We start from the raw sequence: 23,026 nt of genomic DNA on the forward strand, positions 1-23,026 counted from the left end.
AAAAATGTATTTCAAAAGATAGAATTATACTGAGCTGCTTACTGAGCTGCTTACTTACTTAATGTGATTTTAAACCTACTTACCACTATTTTAAAGGTTACATATGTTACCGAACGGGATTTATGGCCGAAGGAATACAAAAAAGCTTTCGTTCTTGGCTACCTATTTCATAAAAGCTTCTAGTTGCGCGCATGCGTGGCGAATAAAGGGTTTTCACTTTTCCCATCCCCATGTTTCCAGAATTTCCCGCCAGTGACGCCAGACACCCGCGTCGGTCGGCACATCAATCCAAATCGAGCAAAAAAACCCCCATTAAAACCAGTTAACACCCAAAACTATAGTTGAAGTGGACAAAATCCCGAACAGTTCGCGATAATAAAACTAACAAAGCATGGCACGGATTCAGTTGAAATCAATACACGGACAGTTTGGGCAAACAATAAGGGAATCCGTTTTAATCGTTTGCCATGTGCTATTCTCGATTATATTGTGTCACGACAGCGATAAAGAAACCTATTGAGAATTTAAACATTATGACTATAAAGATTCAATAAATAGAGTGCCTGTCTACATTAATATTTATAGATTATTATAAAATTGCATTTGGAATTGATATTGTAATTAACGAAAATGGCGAATACAGCGCATTTGATGAGACGCCAGAGCTCCCGGGATCTGTATGCCCAGCGTTCGCTAGATCGGATGGAAATGAAGGAATTGAGGGGACGTTTGGTGACGCTAGAGAACGGGCATCAAATACATCGCGCCCACGTCATGTACGGCGCCACAAACCAGGCATTTGAGGACACCAGCCCGAACCGACGGTCTTCCGAAACTCCGACAAGCAAAGCCAGTTCGGAAACCGAAAGAGCTGGCATGAAACCTGAAGGGGTTGAGAGGGAATCTTGGGACAGCAAGCTCACTTTCCTCTTAGCGACGGTTGGATACGCTGTCGGTTTGGGAAACGTATGGAGGTTCCCATATTTAGCTCAAAAGAATGGCGGTGGAGCTTTCTTGATTCCGTATTTTGTGATGCTGGCGATTGAAGGCATTCCGATCTTTTATCTGGAACTCGCGATCGGCCAGCGTTTACGGAAGGGTGCTATCGGGGTTTGGCACCAGGTCTCGCCGTATTTGGGCGGAATAGGGATAAGTTCCGCCGTTGTTTCCTTTAACGTGGCGTTGTACTATAACTCTATAATCGCGTGGTGTCTATTCTACTTCGTGCAGAGCTTCCAAGCGGAGCTGCCGTGGTCGGAGTGCCCGAAGAAGTACTTCAGCAATGGATCGTACACTACTGAACCTGAATGTGCTGTAAGTATACCTGAAATATTGGTTGTTCTTGTTTTTGAAGTTATACTTCTTTTGGTGCGTTAGGGAAAAATGGTGAGACTAAATTTTTACGATGCGCGCGCACACCGTCACAAAAAACCGACACCATGAAGTTAGATGTTAGCAATAGTCAACATTTTTGAATTTCTAAAAAAGTTTGACAGTTGACTTTTTTTTTTAATTAATTTTTAACGTAATTTATCTTTTTTTATTGTTAGTGTAGTTTTTTCTACAAACGTAGAATAAGGCGAAAGATAAAATTTTTGAAAAGATTTTTATCTTGTTACGCCTAAGAAATATAACTTCTAACGCGTGTACATAAGTACACACACGCTTTTTTTTTTATACACCCTGCCTTTTTTTTCGTGCTACAACAGATACCCAGTTTATCTGAAGAAATAATACATTGGTAAAAAATAATAACCAAAACAGTAATAGCTTGGAGTTTAAAGAAGCATCCTATGAAAAGTGTTAGCGGTGATATCAATACAATCAATCGCGGTCGTTCCCTGAAGCAGAAAAAATATTAGGATAGGATCTTACTTTGATTCGCTGCTTCCCAATTTCTAAATGCAGGATTAAAGATTTTTTTTTAAACTACAACTATTTTTAATTGTGCTTAGAGTTTATGTGTATGTAAATTGTAATAGATTGTATATATAGCTATATATGTTAGAAGATAAAAAGTGTGTATAGAATCACACGAAAAATTTCATTACAGTCGTGTCCCGGCGAACAGATTCTATAAACTTTAAAAACAGAGGCAGATTCTAACTCTAACAACAGAGGCAATGGTGTCCGTCTGGTACCTAACAGTTACCTTAATGGTCTCTTTGGGCGAAATGTTAGTGTTTTTCGAGTTAAATATTTATGTACTGATATTGTTAAGTACTCACTAATCTGTCCGTCACTATGTGCATTCTCAGATACATTTTGCGCTTTAAAATTGAATCGGTATCTCAAAGGTTACTATGGTAAAATGGCATGTATATGTATCTTTAGGGATCAACTTGCTGGTTTATATGAGTACGTACTCGAAATAGTATCAAACGCGCATTAAATTAATTCAAGTAAACTATTAAGTTGCTTTGAGTTGTGAGTTCTGACCTCATTAGAACCAGTTGTAAACTAGTATATCCCTACTAATATTATAAATGTCAATTTAAGTTTGTTTGTTACGCTTTCACGTAAAAACTACTCAACCGATCCTCATGAAACTTTGCACACATATTTTTGGAAGTGTTAGAAGTAATATAGAATAATTTTTATCCCGACATTAAGTTCGGTTCCTTTGGGAGAGGGGATGAAAGTTATTGACGATTTGACACCATAACTCCGACAAATTATAACCGATTTAAATAATTATTTTTGTACTATAGAGGTTATAATATGTTTAATTTTGCCCAAACTGTGGTAGGAGATAGAGGACAGAACTTCTCAGCGGACAGCAGCAAACCCCTCATTCAAGGCTAAGCGATACTGAATACTTTAAATTTTTTTAGATCTAAAACTAAATTTAGAATAGAATAGAATAGAATTTGTTTATTTACCAGAACAACACAAACAGACTTACATACGGAGTAACTTAAAAATTTTGTACTTAATTATTAATACTTTAAATCTATGATGTGTCGTGCCAATAAAAAGGTTCTGACTCAGCTTAATGTTCCGGATACTAATGTACCCACAACGCTGGTATTCTGTCAGTACCTATTTAGTTGAGGGAAGTCCAGTTATGAAATCACATATAAAAACAATAAAAAAAAATAAAAAATATATATAAACTTTATAAAAGAAAGTAAACTTCATTATGGAAAGAAGATGAAAATTCATTTTTGTTTAAGTAGTAATGGAAAAGTATGTTAGTCAGATAATATTTTTTAGTTTTTAGTAGTTATTATTGTAAGATAGTGCCACATTAGATTTTTGAATGTTCAGTAGATAACAGCGATATAATTTTTTAAAGCAAAACTTTGATTTGACATTTCTAAAAGGCGGTGGGATGTCGTTCCAGCATTTGGTGGCAAGATTTAAAACTGCCACGAAATGCTCCAGACCTGTGGCGTGGCATCGATAGTGGTGGCGCTGTAATTTAATGCCACATCAAAAAACAAAATCAAACGCAGACGAAGTCGCGGGCAACAGCTAGTGATTTATATTGCATGGCAATATATGCTAAAGTTTTATGTACGATGATCGCTTTGGTTTTAAGTGGGAGATCCCGGGATCCCTAGCAGGGGCAGATTGGGAATTTATTACTTCCCAATTGTCTCTACTCTGATCTGCTGGGAAGCTTCGGCCTTGGCTAGTTACCCTACAGTCAAAGACCTGCCGCTAAGAAATTTAGCGTTCCAGTACGATTTCGCATAGAACCTAATCGATTTCTACGCGAAATCATGTACAGTTTAACGTTTCTGCCATACCCCTGACGGGTAAGCCAGTTACCATTTTAACCTGCATCGTCACTTAACAGCAGGTGATTTTGCAGTAAATCGCTGACTTGTAGTGGAAAGAAAAGAAAACAACACACCTTTAAGAATATTATGGAGATCTTTACGACATGTAGATTCCCTCACGATATTTCCCTTGGCCGTAAAATTAAGTTATAAAGTCAAAGTCAAAGTCAAAAATATCTTTATTCAAGTAGGCCTATAGATGGCACTTTTGATGCGTACATGAGAATTACACGGTAGTGAGATGAGGGCGATAACGATATTCGTAAACTTACTCGTAAAACTAAAGCTACGAGGGTTCCGAACGCGTGGTCTAAGAAGAAGCCCACAACAAATTAAGACGGGTGTTTTTGTTTTTTGTTATCACCATCTCACATTGTCATTTATAATTATTAGAAGAGCAACCTGGTTAGAACAATAGTTCACACCCAAGCTTTTTTATCGATTACGTAGTCCTCTATACTATAATAGGACTTTTCTATAAGCTTACGCTCAATACAAACTTTTAACTTTTTAAGAGATATCTCCAAGATGTCAATGGGTAGTTATTGTCTAGTCACGAGTAATAGCCGTAAACGCTGTACTGTTATTAAATAGCTACCAACTTTATGACGTCACAACTATGGCGACCAATCATGGCGCGTTTCATAGATTGGAAAAAGTTTTTTGCATTAAATATCAATATTATTAATAATAAAGTTTTAAAATACATAAAAAAATCAATAATTTTTTTTTGTACTCTCTTGCTCTATGTTTATATCTTTGTAACTACTTTTCTTCGGTGTACAATAAAGTTTATTCATTCAATCTTCTATTCATTCTTTCTTTCATTCATTAATTTATTCATTCATTCATTCATTTATGTACTTCAACATATTATCTTATTCTTGCTCTCATCGCACGGTATGCATTCATCATTCGCAGCCTAAAAATGTCTTTGCGCTAGGCACAGACCTTCTCTTTAATAGCAGACACGGTTTTGAAGCATAAACCCACCACTCCGCTCCAATGCAATGGTGGGCTATGTGTTGTCAGCCAATCTCCTTCAAACTATAAAACACTTGTTGTTTTAGTTTCGCCATATTTTTATGAGCGACCACCCGTCGTTAGCCCTAAGTCTCTTATATCAACATATAATAATATAGAGATGGAAATATTTGTGGAAACGCAAAAAATAAAAAGTTGGTAGGTGACTACTTAATAAAACGGAAGGTCTCCATTCTGTTCCCTATTGTTTCCCTTTTCCTCCCGTTTTTCCTTCCTTTGGGCTTCCTTTCAATCTCTACTCCAGAAAAATTGCGTCTCATATTTAATATTCTACGGGGATGATTCCGGTTACGCAACATTTGGTTCCCTCGTTTTTACATCGATGGTAACCTTTTGGTCCTTTATATATAATAAATCACAAATTATTATCTCATGATAAATATAAAACACGTGACACGGGATAGCGTGCTCTCCGAAGCACGGGAGTGGGCACCGCCAATATGCCTAACTTCACGCTGATACCGAGAATCGTAACAGAAAAATTATCATAAAATTATCTAATATACCTTGATCAAACCCATGACTTCGTAATCCGAAGTTCAACACGCTTTAGACAAACGGGGCAGTCATTTTTTATTTAGGTGAGTTTTATCTTTATATATATATTTCTTGTGTGCGTGTGTATGTCACTGAACTCATCCTAGACGGCTGGACCGATTTGAATAATTTTTTTGGTATGCGTTTGGGTGGCACCCTGGATGGTTTAGATTCACAAATCAGCCCGACAGATGGCGCTGGGGTCAGCTAGTAATATTATAAACAAGAAAATCTGATCTATTGACGCCCTGGCAGAAAAATAAACCCATATGCCATCACGGCAAATGGCATGACGCTCCTTAGGCCGTCACGTTATCTCTCACGAGTTCCTCGTGTGCGTGCATGCGTAAATTCTGATATACTACCATTTCACTCCTTATGATCTTTATCATTTAGTTTATTTTTATATTTATTAATTACATATATTATGTTTGATGTTTCTGTGTAATTACTATATATTCGCATGTATGTATGTATGTAACAATTGTACCACCAGCAGCCTATCCTTCACCCCTTTTTTTTCCTGATTCAAAGGTTGCCTGGCAGAGATAGCTATTAAGCGATAAGGCCACCTCTAGTATTCTACTTCTTTCTTAATATGTTCTTATTTTATGTTCGTATAATATGTTAATGATGTGGTATAGAAATAAAGAGTTAAATAAATAATAATTATCTTGATGTTTCACCATCTTCATGTCAACATATGGGCGGCCACTGCTTTCCACTGTCCACTTGATATTATCCGCCCACCTCGTCGGGGATCTACCAACGCTGCGTTTACCCGCTTGAGGTCGCAATTCCGGCACCTTTTGGTCCCAACGTCTATAGGTTTTCCGAGCTATGTGACCCGCCCATTGCCACTTTAGCTACGCGACACTTTGAGCTGTCATAGCTCAAGCTGACGTAACTCTGGTTCTTCGGAGATTTTCTGGATCGCGTCGGAGCGATACTCCAAGCATAGCTCTCTCCATCGCCCACTGATTGACCCTGGGCCTTCTTATGAGGCCCATAGTTAGCGAACACGTTTCAGAGCCATGGTTTATTACTGCACTATTCTTGATTATCCTACAATGATGATAAATCCTTAAACTAACTGAAAGTTTCTCATTTGCGTGATGGACAACTTTTTTTTGCATGGAAAAGTATAGCGTAAGAGATATTTATCTCTTGTATTCAATTCAATCTCGTAATTGCTTCGAGATAAGTAAATAATGCGCCAGTGACGTAATACTTTCTAGGATTTTAAAATGAGATTTGGCTCTTTCGTAACCCTTTGCTGAGATAAAAATCCTAAAAATTCAATTTAAAAGCCACTGTGCACTTATGTTGAGGTTTGGTCAAATAAAGATTACCCGGATTCAATATTTGATTATCTTTTTATCTTTATTTGATGTTCTACAAAGGGTACCTAAAGCAAAGTGTTATGTTATGGGCGCCGGGATAAATCCCAAGCAAACGAGGGGTTTTAGAGTAACTTCTGAGCGTAGCGAGGGCGATGCATAGAATCCTGCGTGTAGCGATGGTTTTAGGGACGCCCAAAACGAGAGAGATTCTTTTACAATCCATTGAATATATAGTTCGCGCTTCATAAGCTCTGGTGAGTAACAGGGACGACATCATACGTAAGAGCGAGATGGCAATATTAGAATGAACAGATTTTATTTAGGTATACCGTGCGCGATATTCCTTATTCAAATAAAAAATCCCTATAGGTTGTATTGACGTACTTGACCTTTCAATACTATGCAATAAGGCATTGTTGAGTGAGTGGTGTGAAAAATATAAAGGTAGCTGTTGCTCGCGACTTCGTCCGCGTTTCTTTTGTTTTTTTAGGTCCCCCTGGTCCGTTTCAATAAATCTTAACGGTTTATTATTTTTGGTTCATTTCTTTAATTTTTTATAATATTAGCTGTAAAACTGCGCGTGTGAGTGTGTGTGTGTGTGTTTGTGCGTGTGTGTGTGTGTTTGTGCATATTTGTGACTGTGTGTATGTTACAATACAATGGTGCAATTAATAATGTCTTTTGGATTTGGAACAAACTGAACATTGTTGATGCCGGTATAATTATAGGCACATGAGACTTAACATGTACGCTTCAGATTGATAGACACAGGGCGGCACCTCAGTGGTGTTTCTTTTAAGCCCAGCGAAGTTTTGCTCTGTTCTCTGAAAAAAATATTAAATGTTCGCGCAACGAAAGCTCGCAACACGAAGTTTGAAAAGGTACAGGTACCGTGGCTGTGTCTGAACTTGAAAAGAAAAAGTTATTCAAAGGTAAAAGTTGAAAGTTATTACTGATTACATATACGACCTTTAGCATAGGAACTCTTTTGAACTGAGATTAACGGAAAGGTACCAGTTTGAGCTTCTAAGTTATTTTCCGCTACTTTCTGCACGGGATTTAGTCCGCGTATAGAGATTTCATTTTGACGGCCGACTGGCGCAGTGAGCAGCGACCCTGCTTTCTGAGTCCAAGGCCGTGGGTTCGATTCCCACAACTGGAAAATGTTTGTGTGATGAGCATTAAGTGTTTTTCAGTGTCTGGGTGTTTATATGTATTTTCTAAGTATTTATGTATATATAATTCATAAAAATATTCATCAGTCATCTTAGTACCCATAACACAAGCTACGCTTACTTTGGGGCTAGGTGGCGATGTGTGTATTGTCGTAGTATATTTATTTATTTATTTATTTTATTACAATGTTAATATAACGGAAAGCTACCGCCTACGTACTGCGATCACCAACCCGTCTGCCCAGCGTGGTGATTATAACTAAGATCAGGCGAATCCCTTCGTGCGAAATTTAAAGAAATAGGTCTCGGTATTTACAATAGCATCGCAATGAATTTATAATAGTATAATCTTTATGAAACAAAACACTAGTAACAAAACAAAACACAAAAACGTTAGTAATTATAAACAAAAAAAGTGTGTGTCAGCTCCGACGCACGACTGGAGTTTACTCCTTAAGTACGATTGTCGAAACATACACAAAAAGAGTTTATTTAACTGAATAAAGATTAATACCATATGAAAGGGTAAATTAAAAATCCTGTGCAATTTATTCACACACGGCGGAAGTGTAAATTCTTAAAAGTAGCCTACGAGAGATTGAGGTGGATGTAGAGTATCTGAACTATTAGGATAAGTGTAATCTTTATTATTTAGTTTCCATGGTAACTAGAATAGGTAAATAAAATTATTATGTTTTCTATCTCACTCTGTCTTATACATTTATGTGTTTGTTTCTTTATCTAGATATTATTCGGTTTCCTTGGTAACTTAAATAGGTAAAATAAGTTAATTAAACGAAAGCGACGTTGCAAGCGCGTCACGGTTGCCGGGCATGCAACGTCGCAAAGCGAAAACGTAACGAGGCCATTCATTAGCAGATTTTACTCCTCACATTTTTCTCATACCGGGCGCCTTATATATGAAAATCGATTCTTAAGGAGTAAACTCCATAAAATCGATATAAGCAATCGACTTACAAGAACGGGGACATTCTAATCATATCAACCGATAGAAGTCCGACGACTGCTGGACATAGGTCTTTTGAAGGGAGTTCCGAATTCCATGGTTTTATGCCGCTTGTGTCCAGCGGCTCCCCGCGCTGGATGTCGTCTGTCCACCTCGTTGGCGGTATTTGGACATAAATTAGTGATGTAACTCTGAGAAAAGTACGGCAATCCTGGGGATACCCATCCTTACACAGTTTTTATATCATGATACCGAAGGCTTTATTAGATTCAGCTTTACCTAAGTTAAAACAAAAGATTAAAACGCATTTAATTGATCGTGGTTGCTACACCACGATTGATGAATTCCTTAACAACGAGGCTACTTGGAAGCAGGGCGCTCCGCTCTCATCTCAGTTTGTGAGACTATAAAATGATGCTGAAAAACAGCAATCTGCTGAGTTTCTTCCGGCTCTTCTCAGTGGAATCTGTCTTCCCAACCGGTGGTAGAGTCACTACAAACAGACTGCCTTGACGTTTCAAAAGTGCTTATAAACTAGGCTTACTCTAGAAAAAAATGAATTTTAAATTTTGAATTTTTCGGAAATTCATGGGCATCTTAACAGCCCAGCTGTGGGCTGTTAATGATGAAGTTAGTGGGTTTTATCTTAATTTGATGGTAAGTACCTACTTACAGTTAATTGGTTTCTAACCTATTCCTATCGAAAAGCTAAATAGCTTTTCATACCTTCATACTTTCTCATTCCAACCTTCGATGCCGCCTTGGTAACCGTCTGGTACTCCCATTATGTAAAAAGAAAGTTCTTCGGTAATTCTTTCACCTTTAAGGCAATTATGCTCTGGAACAATCTGCCTGCTGAATATATTCTTAATTATTGTTTTAAATTATGTATTAAAATCTATTTATATATATTACTAGCGTACCCAACCCGTTTCGTCGGGCTAGATTTTGCTTTATTTTATTTAAACAATAAACTTACATCATATTTTTTTTTAATAAAAGCTGTATTTGCCAGTTCAAAAATAGGAGTGCTCCGATCGTCACCAAACTTTACAGGATTACTCGCCAGGTCAATCCGGAGATTGCCTGAAAGTTTCATTGTAATCGGTCCAGCCGTTTCGGAGCCTATACGGAACATACCCACACACTTTCTCTTTTATATATATAGATGTTTGTTTTATATTTATATATAATATTATGTATATTTAAATTTTTTATCTATTCTTTAAAATAATTATTTAATAAATATAACCTAAAATAAACTAATAAATAATAAATGCTGGCAGCATTGCCCCTTTGGATGGCCAAACTAATTCGTTGGCCAAGGTAACTGCCCGCTCTAGGATCACCGGAAGACTCGATAACCCTTTTCGATAATTCTTTGAAAACGGCTCTTGCCTCCGGACCCCACGGTCCCAAAGACTCTACTCCAAAAGGCACAAAAATGAAGCTGCTATCCAGGTTAAAAAACTATAAATCAATTATGTATATTTTATATTTATATATTACGTATATTTATTTAATATATCTATGTATTTGTATCTATACATTTTGGTATTTATGTATATCTATCAACACTCTTGCCACTATCCCGTTCTCTTGCTTTAAGACCTGTCTGCAAAGGTTGCCTGTAAGAGATTGCTTGCAGCAATAAGGTCGCCTTTGCAAGTCTACATTGTGTACTGTATACTCCTTACTGTTTCTTTTCCTGTATGTTATACGTGCAATAAAGTGTTTGTTCTTCTTCTGCTTCAAGGCTTTGGCCGTCGCTTATTACCATCGTACCGACAAAGACATGCCACAGGAGCAGGTAGAGCAGGTATAACTGCCATACCCCTAATAGGTTAGCCCGCTACCATATCAGACGGCGTCATCACTTACCAGTTTATTAATTTTATTTGTAGTGCAATATATAGGCTAGTCAATATATTTAATACCAATCCGTTTTTCATTGTTGTTATGGAGCACGTTCTCAGTTAATCTCTAGTTTGCCATCAAATGTTAAAAATTAAACAATTTATAATACCTTCTTATATGTCTATGCTATTCAAATGAAGGTCGCAAAATATCACTGAACAGTTTAGGGCTATAAAATCTTTGCGAAGTCTGCTAGTGAGACTTTCAAATAATTAATACTTTCAGTTTGGAATGTTAATTTTGGTAAAATGAGTCATAAACTTAGACTGAAATATTGTCTTGAAGACTGTCTGAAATATTGTCTTGAATGACTTTGAAGTTAGTGCTCCAAATTGCTTGAGATGAAAAGGTAGTGAAGTGAAACGGGTCGCCGTTAAATACTAACAGAAGAATAGACGGGTGGCTAAAATATTCAATTTATCAAATACCACAGAATTAAGATCATACAGAACCCTCATTCAGCATTAAGTTGTGGAAACTTCATTGGTTAAAAAATTCAAAATTCATTTATTTCAAGTAGGCCTAATATAAGCACTTTTGAAACGTCAAGTCTGTTTGTTTGTAGTGATTCTACCACCGGTTCGGAAGGCAGATTCTACCGAGAAGAGCCGGCAAGAAATATGTTATACAAATATACGACATTACTTTTATGTGTAACAGTATTGTTGGCGAAAACATTTTCCCCGTCTTATGGTAATCGTTTAGAACATTAGAAGTAAAATAATTACTGTCTACTGATAAATAGTATAAAGTGACTATTCGAGAAACAACTAAAGTGATGGTTTTATATGCGTCAATATTAGTCGTATCCACGGATTCTGAATGTTCTTAATTCTTTGTTAAATACTTAATTTGTCTTTCAATAGAAAGCTAATCTAAATGATTTACCCAACAGGCTTAGTTCTGCTGCCTATGCGGTAAAGAAGATATGACATAGGCACAAAAACTAGGCTTGTCTATTTTAGTGACTTTCATAGTTACTATGCCATAAGGTACTTTAATATTTTCACCCTTCAGAAAAGGGTTGTTTATGCGGTCTATAAAATGATTCTGTGAGAGACATTGAGAGATAAATTTGAAGATTTTAAAAAAACAGTCCTATACATTTTCTATAATTCAATGTGTTCTCATTAAAATAGTACCATCAATTCAATACCATGTACACATGTTTTATGTAACATCTTCCTCTTCGCCGTCAACTTTCGCCCGCATTCATCCCCCAAGACAATCTATGACAGCATTCAATTGCACTTCCGTCATACAATTGACTATTTTTGGTTTTTAAATAATGATGATTATTACGAGTGAAGTAGAATTGAAACCTTTTTTACTTCTCTGTGATTTAAACAAACCAAGCGGCTACATATAACTCGCTTTCAGTAAGATGAGTGTAAATAAACACAAAGACAAAAGAAAGACGCTTTTTCCTCTTCAGTGCAGGGCCCTAAGGCTGAGCGTTGAGAGGGATTAAAACAAACGGGTCGATTACAAGGTTCACCACGCGTTCTACTTTTGGGGGACAGTCCTTTTGATAACGAGAGAAAAAAACGTTATCATGGCATATAGAAGAAAGCGTTACTTCACGAGAGCCCATAATATGATTGTATACAAATTACATTCCAGTTCTTCCGAGGATATTTTTAAAACCGGGCGTTGATGGTATATTTGGTTGGACCTGTATCGTGTAAATTAATCAATCAATCATTTATGAATCGTTTAACTATTATTAGCATTGTAAATCATACCCATGTTCGTAACTTAAAAATAAGTTATTAGTCCTAATTTACCAGGCAAACGATTCTCATCATCTTAAACATACAATATCGAAGTGAAAATTTAGTATAATTTGATGTGATTAAAATAAATATATATAAATATATATAATATATAAATACATAAAAAATATAATTTTTAGAGTCTGCTCATGTGATATTAATTTGCTTGAAAAAAAAAATTGGTTGTCTGTAAAGTCGGCTTACTGACGACAGTTGAACGTGACAACGTCGTAAGAAAATACTGGAATGGTTGCATTTTTAAAAAGAAAATTTTAATTTTATTTGTTTGATAGATATTATCGTTGCTATAAACAATTGACACCACATTCACTTTTCACTGCACTTCATCCTTGCCGAAAACATGTAAATGTATTATTGTATAGAAGCTGTCCACGCGGACGCATCGCTCACTCAAGTAGGAGAGAGACAGATGTCGAACGCGGAGGCCGACTGTGCCTCTTTGCACTCGTTCAGCGCTCTCGCTTGCACTTCAAGCCTTGAATGGAACGCCTCAGAGCGAGGTAACGCCGCATGCGTCATGTTTTTTCGTGCGTGCAGCCAGCTCCATCGAATTATAAGACGTTGTCACGTCAAAAAACAAAAAGCTCAGAATACGCTTCTTTTTGACGTTTACAATTGTATTTATTTTAAGACCTGAAAGTAGGTACAGAAGTAATCCACATTTATATGAATCTAATCTTTTATATCCTATGTCGAGTAAATATTGCTTGGTTTCGAGTATCGAAACGCCGTAAGGATGAAGTATAAAATTAATCAAATGACCCCAGACACAAGCTACAAATGAAAGAGCTGATGATCAGCATCATCATCATATCAACCCATTACCGGCCCATTTCATAGCACGGGTCTCCTCCCACAATGGGGTTAAGGCCGAAGTCCACCAAGCTTGCATTGGTGGACTCCACATACCTTTGAGAACATCATGAACTCTCAGGCATGCAGGTTTTCTCCCGATGTTTTTCGTCACCGTTGAAGCAAGTGACATTTTAATTACTTAAAACGCACATAACTTACAAAAGTTAGAGGTGCGTGCTAGGATTCGAACTCGGCCCACCGTAAATGAAGTCGAGATCCTACCCACTGGGCTATCACCGTTTCGAGCTCTCTTATACTTCTACTCTATGGGCCTTCAATCAATATGTGTCTAACTGCGCTTTGCTGCCATCATACTTGACGTAATGTATAATAATATAACGTATGTTGCAATAAAGCTGGTCACATACAAGTCTGGTTCGAATAGTAAGTTTTAAAAAATCCCGTTTATTTTTAACTAAATCATGGGAGTCCTAGCGGAGAATGAAGATACGCTACAAAACCCACTTTCAGAGATAACGCGTTAATTTCTCTTCTAAAGACAAGTAGTTACTTAGGTACAATGTACATGTTGAGTTTATACTATGTACTCCGTTTGTACAAGCTAGTCACACACACATGGAAATGCAATCACAACATTCACATAGAGATGGACGCACAGACACATATACACACAAACATAAGCACACACACGCATACACATAAACACACATATACACGCGTTTCAGTCAACATGCTATTCTCACTTAACCGTTAGAGAACTGAACACTCCTTTGCAAAGTTTCCTTTGTTAAAGTGCACTAGATATTATCTCAACGATACAATCAATGTCTGGGAAGGCACTGCCAGTAGCTAGCACTTCATACATGCACAAAAGCACTGCATACCCAAATTATTTTATATAACCCGTATTGTAGGGGAAATTGTCGATTTTATGCCATGTACCTGCTTTATGTATATCCTGGTCACATACCCTGTGCACGCCACTGGGCACTGGCCCTTAAGATGCGGGATTTCCTAGTTTCGGGGGTCAGGATTCCAAAGATTTATTGTACTGAGTTTTTCTAATAAATATTTTCTATTTCTATTTCAAGTTTTGTATGTACGAGCTTTATTAACTTTAACTTGATGTGACGGTAACTTAGACCACAACACTAAAGTGGCTGTACTCGTTCTAACGCGACTAAGGGAATATAACGTAGAATGGGCATCAGCATTCTCTGTACTAATACTACAATCTACTGCAATCTCCAAACCGTCTAACCAGCGTGGTGATTACAGCCCCCCCCCCCTCTTTTAGTCCAGCAGTGGACTATAATGATGATGATCATGAAGAAATACAGTAATTCGACGCGTTTAATGTCGTGTTAAATGCCGACATCGCCTGGACAGCGTTACCAGCTACGTGTAGGTACTACTGAGGCTAGTACGGGTCCTTATCTCGCCCTGCACTTTTGTTGACGTACTCTCTGGTGCAGTGGTGAGCGCTGTGGTCTTGATTGAGGGTTCGGGGTTACATTTCCGGCGGGGAAATTTCTAAATTTTTCTGGTCTGGTCTAATGGGAGGCCTTGGCTAGTTACCACGTACCGAACAGTCGTATCGTACCGCGAAGTAAATTAGCTTTCTGGTACGATGCCGCGTTGCGAATCGATTCTGTATCATAACTTGCAACCAAATGAAATTGCAGTCTAGGGATAAAAAAAAAAATGATTGTTTGCTATATAATCTACCTACACGGCTTCGCCGGACCTCTATTTGATTGTCTCTACATGTCGTATTAATGTTGTAAGAAGCAAAATACGTGTTGCCCACAGAATTAAGAACATACAGAAACCGTGTACACGCCCAATATTGAAACAAGAACAACCACTCCACCTTAGTAGTGTTTCTAGTCATTTCATTCCATTTAGCAGTTGACAGTAATTATTTTACCTGTTCATGTTCATATTCTAAAGGTTACCATAAAACGGGAAAAATGGGAAAAGTTTGTGAGCTAGCATCATTCCGCGGGTGTGAAGTGAGATGTCCGCGGGGCGTTTTCCTTTTTTCTGTGGCTCAATACACTGCAATCTAACCACTTAATGTATTTAGGATAGCTGAGCCTGGTGTAAAATCGTCAAACATTTTCTTCCCCTCTGCCAAGAAAAATGAGCTTAATTTCGGAATTAAAAGTACCTACATTACTTCTAATACCTTCAGGAATATGTGTACAAAGTTTCGTGATGATCGGTTTAGTAGATTTTGCATGAAAGCGTAACAAACAAACTTACATTCACATTTATAATTATAAATAAATAAATATTAGTAGGGAAATACATATGCAATAATAACTGAATAAGGGTTTTGTATGCTTTTAGTTCTGCGGTATTTCCATTCAAACGATCAAAATACCTTACGGACTTGGAGCGAGTTCCAGATTGAGTGATATTCAAGAGAGATAAGAAGCTCTATAGAGTTAACTAACAAAAGTCGAAAGATTTAATTTGAAAACCCCGAGCGCAGCGTTCTCCCATTACTATAAAATCGATAGTTCGACAAAAGTTCACCTCAGCTTTTGCAGTCGGAGTAATTTTTCATGAAAATCGGGTTACAGATCTCGCCATTCTCTTTTATACGGCGCGGTACTAAGCAACTGTTATTTGATATAAATGATGTAAAGTTGCTAAGTAACTAGAAATTTCTTAACTGGAAAACCATTTTTTTGACGGGCTGGCGCAGTGGGCAGCGACCCTGCTTTCCGAGTCCAAGGCCGTGGCTTCGATTCCCACAACTGAATATATACATAACTGGTGTTTGTGTGATGAACATGAATGTGCAGCGTCTGGGTGTTTATCTGTATATTATAAGTATTTATGTATATTATTCATAAAACACGTGCGTATCACATTTATATCAATTAAATAGAAAGTATTAAAAAGAAATTTATCAGATTCCTTAAGCACAAATTTCACCTTCCTAAAACTTCCTACGAAACATGAATATCAATTAATGTTCGGATTTACGTTCGTCGCAACTTAGTAGATAAACTGTTGCATATTAGGTAAACTTAACACTTAGTTATAGTTTGCTGCGTTTTTGCTGGGTTCTATCAGGTACCCTTGTTTATATAAGACTTATCTGAGGAAACCTGTTATTAGTTTAAGTCAACCAATTTGTTAACCATTTAGTATCTACAACTGTTGGTTTTCCAATTGAACAAAAATATAAATAAATAAATAAAATAAAAATATTCTTCAGTCTTCTTAGTACCCATGTCACAAGCTAAGCTTTGGGACTAGATGGCGATGTGTGTATTGTCGTAGTATCTATATTTATTTATTTTATTTTTGTTGGGAATGGAACTAACATCTGCTTGGTCCTTCAATTATTACTATTAAAAAAAAAAATATTGAGACAATGAGACATATGAATATAACAAAAAGAAAACCCGCTTATTGTCTTCTTCTTAAACTCAAAGCTTACGTTTTAATTTTTAAAATGTTATTGTAAATAAAAATAACTTTTATGGGCTGCCTAACTGAATACAATCGAAACAGGCAATGCTTAAATAAGAACAGCCTAATTTATGGAGATTCGAAGGCATAAATCAACCGCTCACCAATAGTTAAAACGGAAAAGTTGGTGAAACATTATTTCTCTATTGACATATGTTTTAAAAACGGGCATCCATCAATGAGGCAGTTTGTCAAAGCAACAAAAATGGTCATACAACCTGCCCAAGCGTTGGAGGTAGAAATAAAGCTTTTCCACCACTCCAAAAAAAAGGGTTAAAGCAGTTATTTTTAAACCCTAATCGATTTCTACGCAACATCGTACCGGAACGCTAAATCGCTTAGCGGCAAGTTTTTTCGGTAGGGTGGTAACCACAGCCAGACCAAAATATAACAAAAAGGACTTTTTTACTTCGGACTAGTAATTTCTAAGATCATAAAGTACAAAAAACTAAGTATTTGGTTTTATGATATTAGTAGGTATACATTAGCATGATTTATGTAAATGTCAAAGTGAATTTATTATGTGAGAGCAAAAAAGGGGGAAACCATAAATCAAAAAGAAAAATTATTTCGTTTCGAACAGCAAAATAATACTTAGTTTAGATTTTTTTGAAGTTTTCGTACAAAACAGACTAACAGGAATTTGTAGTGCCAAAATAAATAAATAAATATACTACGACAATACACACATCGCAATCTAGCCCCAAAGTAAGCGTAGTGTTATGGGTACTAAGATAACTGATGAATATTTTTATAAATAATATACATAAAATACTTATTATATACAGATAAACACCCAGACACTGAAAAACTTTCATGTTCATTACACAAACATTTTCCAGTCGTGGGAATCGAACCCACGGCCTTTGACTCAGAAAGCAGGGTCGCTGCAAACTGCGCCAATGGGCCGTCAAATTGACATACAGAGAGGCACCTTCGCCCAGCGAATCATCTCATAAAATAGCGATTAAAGAAAATAAAAGTATTTTGTACTCTCATTGCTAACGAAGACGGCTTAAGAGCGAAAACGTGTCCGACATTACTTTTTATGTTATAAAATAACATTGGTACTCGCGTGACCTTTAGAAAGAACGGACAAAGTATCCGTAAAGTATCGAATAACAGGTCACGCCCTGTTGGCAGAAATGACATTTACTAAGATTAATTTTATTTGTCGGCTCGTCAATAGCTATCGATGACTAGCTGAAAAAACTGTAGTAATGTAGGCTCCTTAATAGATTGAGGGTAAAAGTAAAATTAATTAGCCGAGAAAAAATGTCGGGCCAAATGGGAAAAGGTGTATGTATTTTTTTCATACTAGGGCCGTGGAGTCGTAATGTTGACTAATAATTATTCATTGTAAAGTCCTTTCAGGAAATGTTGACTAATAATTATTCATTGTAAAGTCCTTTCAGGAAATGTTGACTAATAATTATTCATTGTAAAGTCCTTTCAGGAAATGTTGACTAATAATTATTCATTGTAAAGTCAACATCTCCTGAGGATGCTCCGGTTTCGGAGCAAAACGCGCGTAGAGGGTACATTGCCGAGGATCTGTTTGGTGTGGAGTATCCGATTGAAGAAATTATAAATTAGACCATACAGATTCTCCTGCTGTTCGCGGAGTAAAACAAATCAAGCTTAATTTTTATACTAGATTATGGATTTCCCCAAAGTAACGCCTGCTTCTATCCAATATTCTGTGATAATTTTAACTTTACTTACTACGTTGTATGAGATACCGCTGATACATGGAAGGACGAACAGACAGGCAGGAGAAATTTAGTTATAGGATCCCATTGGCACGGGAATTGGTGATTGCGGACCCCTATAAAGGCGCTGAGTAAATAAAACATCTTCGATGTACATAAACTCGATTTTATAAATTCCACGAGGTCGAATATAATTTTTTACCTTCGTCCGGGCAAAATCGTAAAATTGATATTCAAGTATAATTGGAACTTTCTTGCGAAGGGCAAATGGGAAATCGTTTAGGGCTCAGAGTAATGGAACATGATAGATGCAACTAACAAAAAAAAAATACTTACCAAAGTTATACATACACAAATTACTTTTAAAACTAAATCACAGTATAATCAGTCACACAATCAATACAGCTGTGAATTAGTTTTAAAAGTAATTTGTTTATGTATAACTTCGACAAGTATTTCTTTTTAAAGTATGGCAGTAAAACGATACAGGTTAAGGGTTAGAATAGTCTACCCAAAGAGATTTTTTGCGAGATTTTTTTTAAATCATTGTTTATAATTAGTTTAAGTTGCTAGTTTTGTCGGTCCAGGGACATTGTGGAAACCCGAAAACCTTCATATATGCAGTGTGGCTTAAGCACATCTGGTGGAAAACCGCTGGGCTTCGATTTTGGCAATAATTGTGTGAGGAAGATGCTGATGATAGATTAATGTATTATTCCTTAATGTTCTGAGTGATCCTAAAAGAGGTTAATTTTTTTTTAACTATTATTCTTCACAAATTTTAACAGATAGTAAATTTTGCTTAAATATAAGTCTATACAATATCTTTGTTTTTAATAAATTCATTCATTCAAAACTTTTTATAGGTACCTACTTGTTCCCACCAACTTTGATGGCTTTTTTACTTGGTGACGTTACCCATCTATCCTTTTTTTTACTCTATGGCAAAGGCACTCCATCTTCTGTGCCAATTTCATACTCCACTTTTACATTTTTCGAGTAAAACTTTTGTTCGCCAAAGTGAAGTAGGTAATAATATTCAGGTTCTGTTTGTTCCTTCTTTTAGAAGAAACTTTTCGTTTTTATATACTACCCGCTGTTGCGCACGTACTTCGTCTGCGTTTACTACGGTTTTTATAAATCCCGTGAGAACCGTGTGTTTCCCGGGATGAAAAGTAGCCTATGTTATTCCCGGTCTTATAAATTAACTCTATGCCAAAAATAAAATTAATCGGTTGCTAGTTGCTGTAGTGAGGGCGGGAAAAACAAACAAAAATACTTTGACATTTATAATATTAGTAAGAACTTCTTGGAATGGCAGCCCCGAACTGGTAAGCGCAGCGTTGGTCGGCCCCCAACGAGGTGGACAGACGACATTAAGCGCGTCGCAGGTAGCCGCTGATCCATGCGGCTCAGAACCGTGGAACTTGGAACTCCCTACAAAAGACCTATGTCCAGTTGTGGACGTCTATCGGTTTATGTGATGAAGGACTTCTTGTTTATCGCGGTTTCAGCTGCTTTTATTTAAGATCTATTTGATATATTGGCCACACAGATACCTTAATCATAAATAATAAATAAAATAATAATAAATAATCAATATACTACGACATTACACACATCGCCATCTAGCCCCAAAGTAGGCGTAGCTTGTGTTATGGGTACACGATGCCTGATGAAAATTTTTATGAATTATATACACAGAAATAATTATAATATACAGATAAACACCTAGACACTGGAAAACATTCATGTTCATCACACAAATATTTTCCAGTTGTGGGAATCGAACCCACGGCCACGACTCAGAAAACAGGTTCGCTGCCCACTGCGCCAGTCGGCCGTCAAACTCATAGACCCCTCTCGCACGTGCTGTAATATAAATTTCGATACCTCCAAAACTATCCTACCAAATAATATTATGTATAAGATATTCTTGATAATAAACTGATTCGTTTTTGTAGGGATTAATATTTCATGACTAGCACTGACGATTGAATTCACATTATTTTCGACACAAAATGCTTTACTGTGGCATATTTATAAGAGACGCGCTCCGCGATGAAACCCATGATGTAAACGTATTTGGAAAACTATGGCATACAAGCTCATCGATGTGAAATTCCGGTTTTCACCAAACACGCTCGAACTCAGGGTTTTTTCGGTGTAATAAGAAGCCAATATGACAATCCAGTGTATAATGTATCTCCATTTCAAATTGAAGTCAAGTCTATATGAGTTAGAAACATTAATAATATCGCATCACGTAATCCTTTCAAGTTTCAGTCACCATTCCAGCCGGGACATGAATACGTAGCAAATTCGTAGGCGCGTAGGCGGAGCGTAGGCTGCTACGAGCAGTAGTATAGTGTGTTATGTATATGTCGCAGGGAAACTAGGATGTCAGGTAGTTTACTAATTTCCTAGTGATTATAATAATAAAATTTTCATTTCCGACATGGTCCATACCCTTGTTAGTAATATATCTTAACTTAAGTTAAAATTCAACTAAATCAATCAATCAAATACACTTTGTTGAAAATTTCTTTTCGGGAAAATAGCTACTTCTGATTTTCTTGCCGGCTTCTTCTCGGTAGAAATTACCCTTAGAACCACTAGTAGAGTCATTAAAAAAGACAGACTTGACGTTTAAAAAAAGCTTATAGAGTAAGCCTACTTGAAATAAAAGAGTTTGAATATATTTTAGACAGTATATAACTCAAAGTCAAAGTCAAAAATATCTTTATTCAAGTAGGCCCATAGGTGGCACTTTTGATGTGTAGATTACATCAGTACAAGTACACAGTGATCTCTTAATCTATTAATATTAGTAAAAAAATACACAAAAGTTATTTTGGTTAGAAACCAAACTGTGTAATCGAATATGATAAATTTTATTTAAATTTGATAAATAAAAAAAAACCGAAATACCCTCTCTTGTTGTTTAAAAAATAATACTTACTGGTACAAAATGGTTGAAACTCCCGAGTTCACTTATCGTATCAATAAATAATTAATTATTATGCATCTACTCATTTACATCTTTTTTACTCTAAAAACCGTAACGTATAAAAAGTTCACTGATCTATTTACGCGTGTTCGAAATAATAAAAGGTTCTTTGAGTAGCTATGAACAATAACCACGAAGGCTATGGAAGGAGGTGGGTGGGGCAAAGACTTCTAACCTAATTACCTTTGTGCCCGTAACAACAAATAAGGTAATGACTAAATGTGTTAATCGTTGAGTGTTTCTATGATTTGCGATCTTTTTTTTTTAATAGTAATAATTGACGGACCAGGCATATGGTCACCTAATGGTAAGTGCAGAACCATTGCTTAAGCATGGCGGTAGTACTTACCCAGACGAGCTCTGTCACAATAAGCTCTACTACTACTAAAAATGTTTCACTTGTAAGGCAGACATGACACATGACATGACAGACTGACATTATAGAGGATTCTAGAACCCTCCCATTTCTCAACTAACTTCTATTTTTTCCACTCTTAACTTAAACTATTCAAATTCTAATTCAAAAATGTTTTATTCATGTAAACCTTATTACAAGCACTTATGAAGCGTTCATACATTCAACATGTTACAATAATTTTAGTGATTTGTAGTATGTGATAGTGAGTATTCTTTATTCACACGGTACCATGTGGTGAGGTCAGATCAGAATACAGTGGTCACCTTCCTTCCGGGTAACGTACCCACGGGTGGGGAAGGAGGGTGAGCCAACTGAGGGAATATATCAAAAAACGGGCAGCAGCGTCCTTCGTGCTACTACTACCACCTACTGCGATCACCAACCCGTCAGCCCAGTGTGGTGACGACCGAAGCATGTACGCGCAAACTCTCCGTCGGGAGAGATGTGTAGTCCAGCAGTGGACTGTAATGGGCTTATTGTGACGATGGTTAATTTATCTTTTCTTCTTCGTTGCGTGCCTCTAGTGATTTTACGGAATTCCTGGTATCTTCATTTATCTGCAGCACGTATACAGTCTTGTAGCGTAGGCGTAGGATACCGATGTCATTCAATTATAAATTCCATGCACCTTATAAGAAGGGCTAAAATTGTTTGCCGTGATAGTCCTATTTCTAGCAAAGTAATCATAATATTGTTTTACTTATGTAGGTCCTACGGGTTTTATTGACCAGGCTGTATATAAATGTAGTAAAAGGAAAAGGAGACTAAATAAAAAAGTAAGTAAAGTTGTAACTAAATGAAAACCCCTTTTTTCTACTTGATAACTTATTTCTTTTTTTATGTATGTACGGGCCCTCATATATAACTTAGCCTTTGACTGCAATCTTGTCTGCAATCTCAAACTAAAATGGACCTAATAAAACTCATGTTACGAGTTGCAAAGCCTGAACTTCTGATTTTTGTTTTACAAACGTTCTTTCAAAAGCCCGAGGTAAAGAATTGTAGGCAAAT

The 23,026-nt window shown here is 36.7% G+C and overlaps 1 protein-coding gene across 1 annotated transcript in view; it reads left to right on the forward strand.

The window, feature by feature from the left end:
* Positions 1-630: 630 nt before the first annotated feature.
* Positions 631-23,026, forward strand: part of LOC120630526 (sodium-dependent neutral amino acid transporter B(0)AT3) — a 30,176-nt gene continuing 7,780 nt past the window's right edge. Inside the window, exon 1 of the mRNA XM_039899777.1 lies at positions 631-1,314. Within this exon, the coding sequence (XP_039755711.1) occupies positions 631-1,314 (684 nt within the window). The remainder of the gene's footprint in view (positions 1,315-23,026) is intronic.

Source organism: Pararge aegeria, chromosome 16 (genome assembly GCF_905163445.1).
Source record: "Pararge aegeria chromosome 16, ilParAegt1.1, whole genome shotgun sequence".
Lineage (NCBI taxonomy): Eukaryota > Metazoa > Arthropoda > Insecta > Lepidoptera > Nymphalidae > Pararge > Pararge aegeria.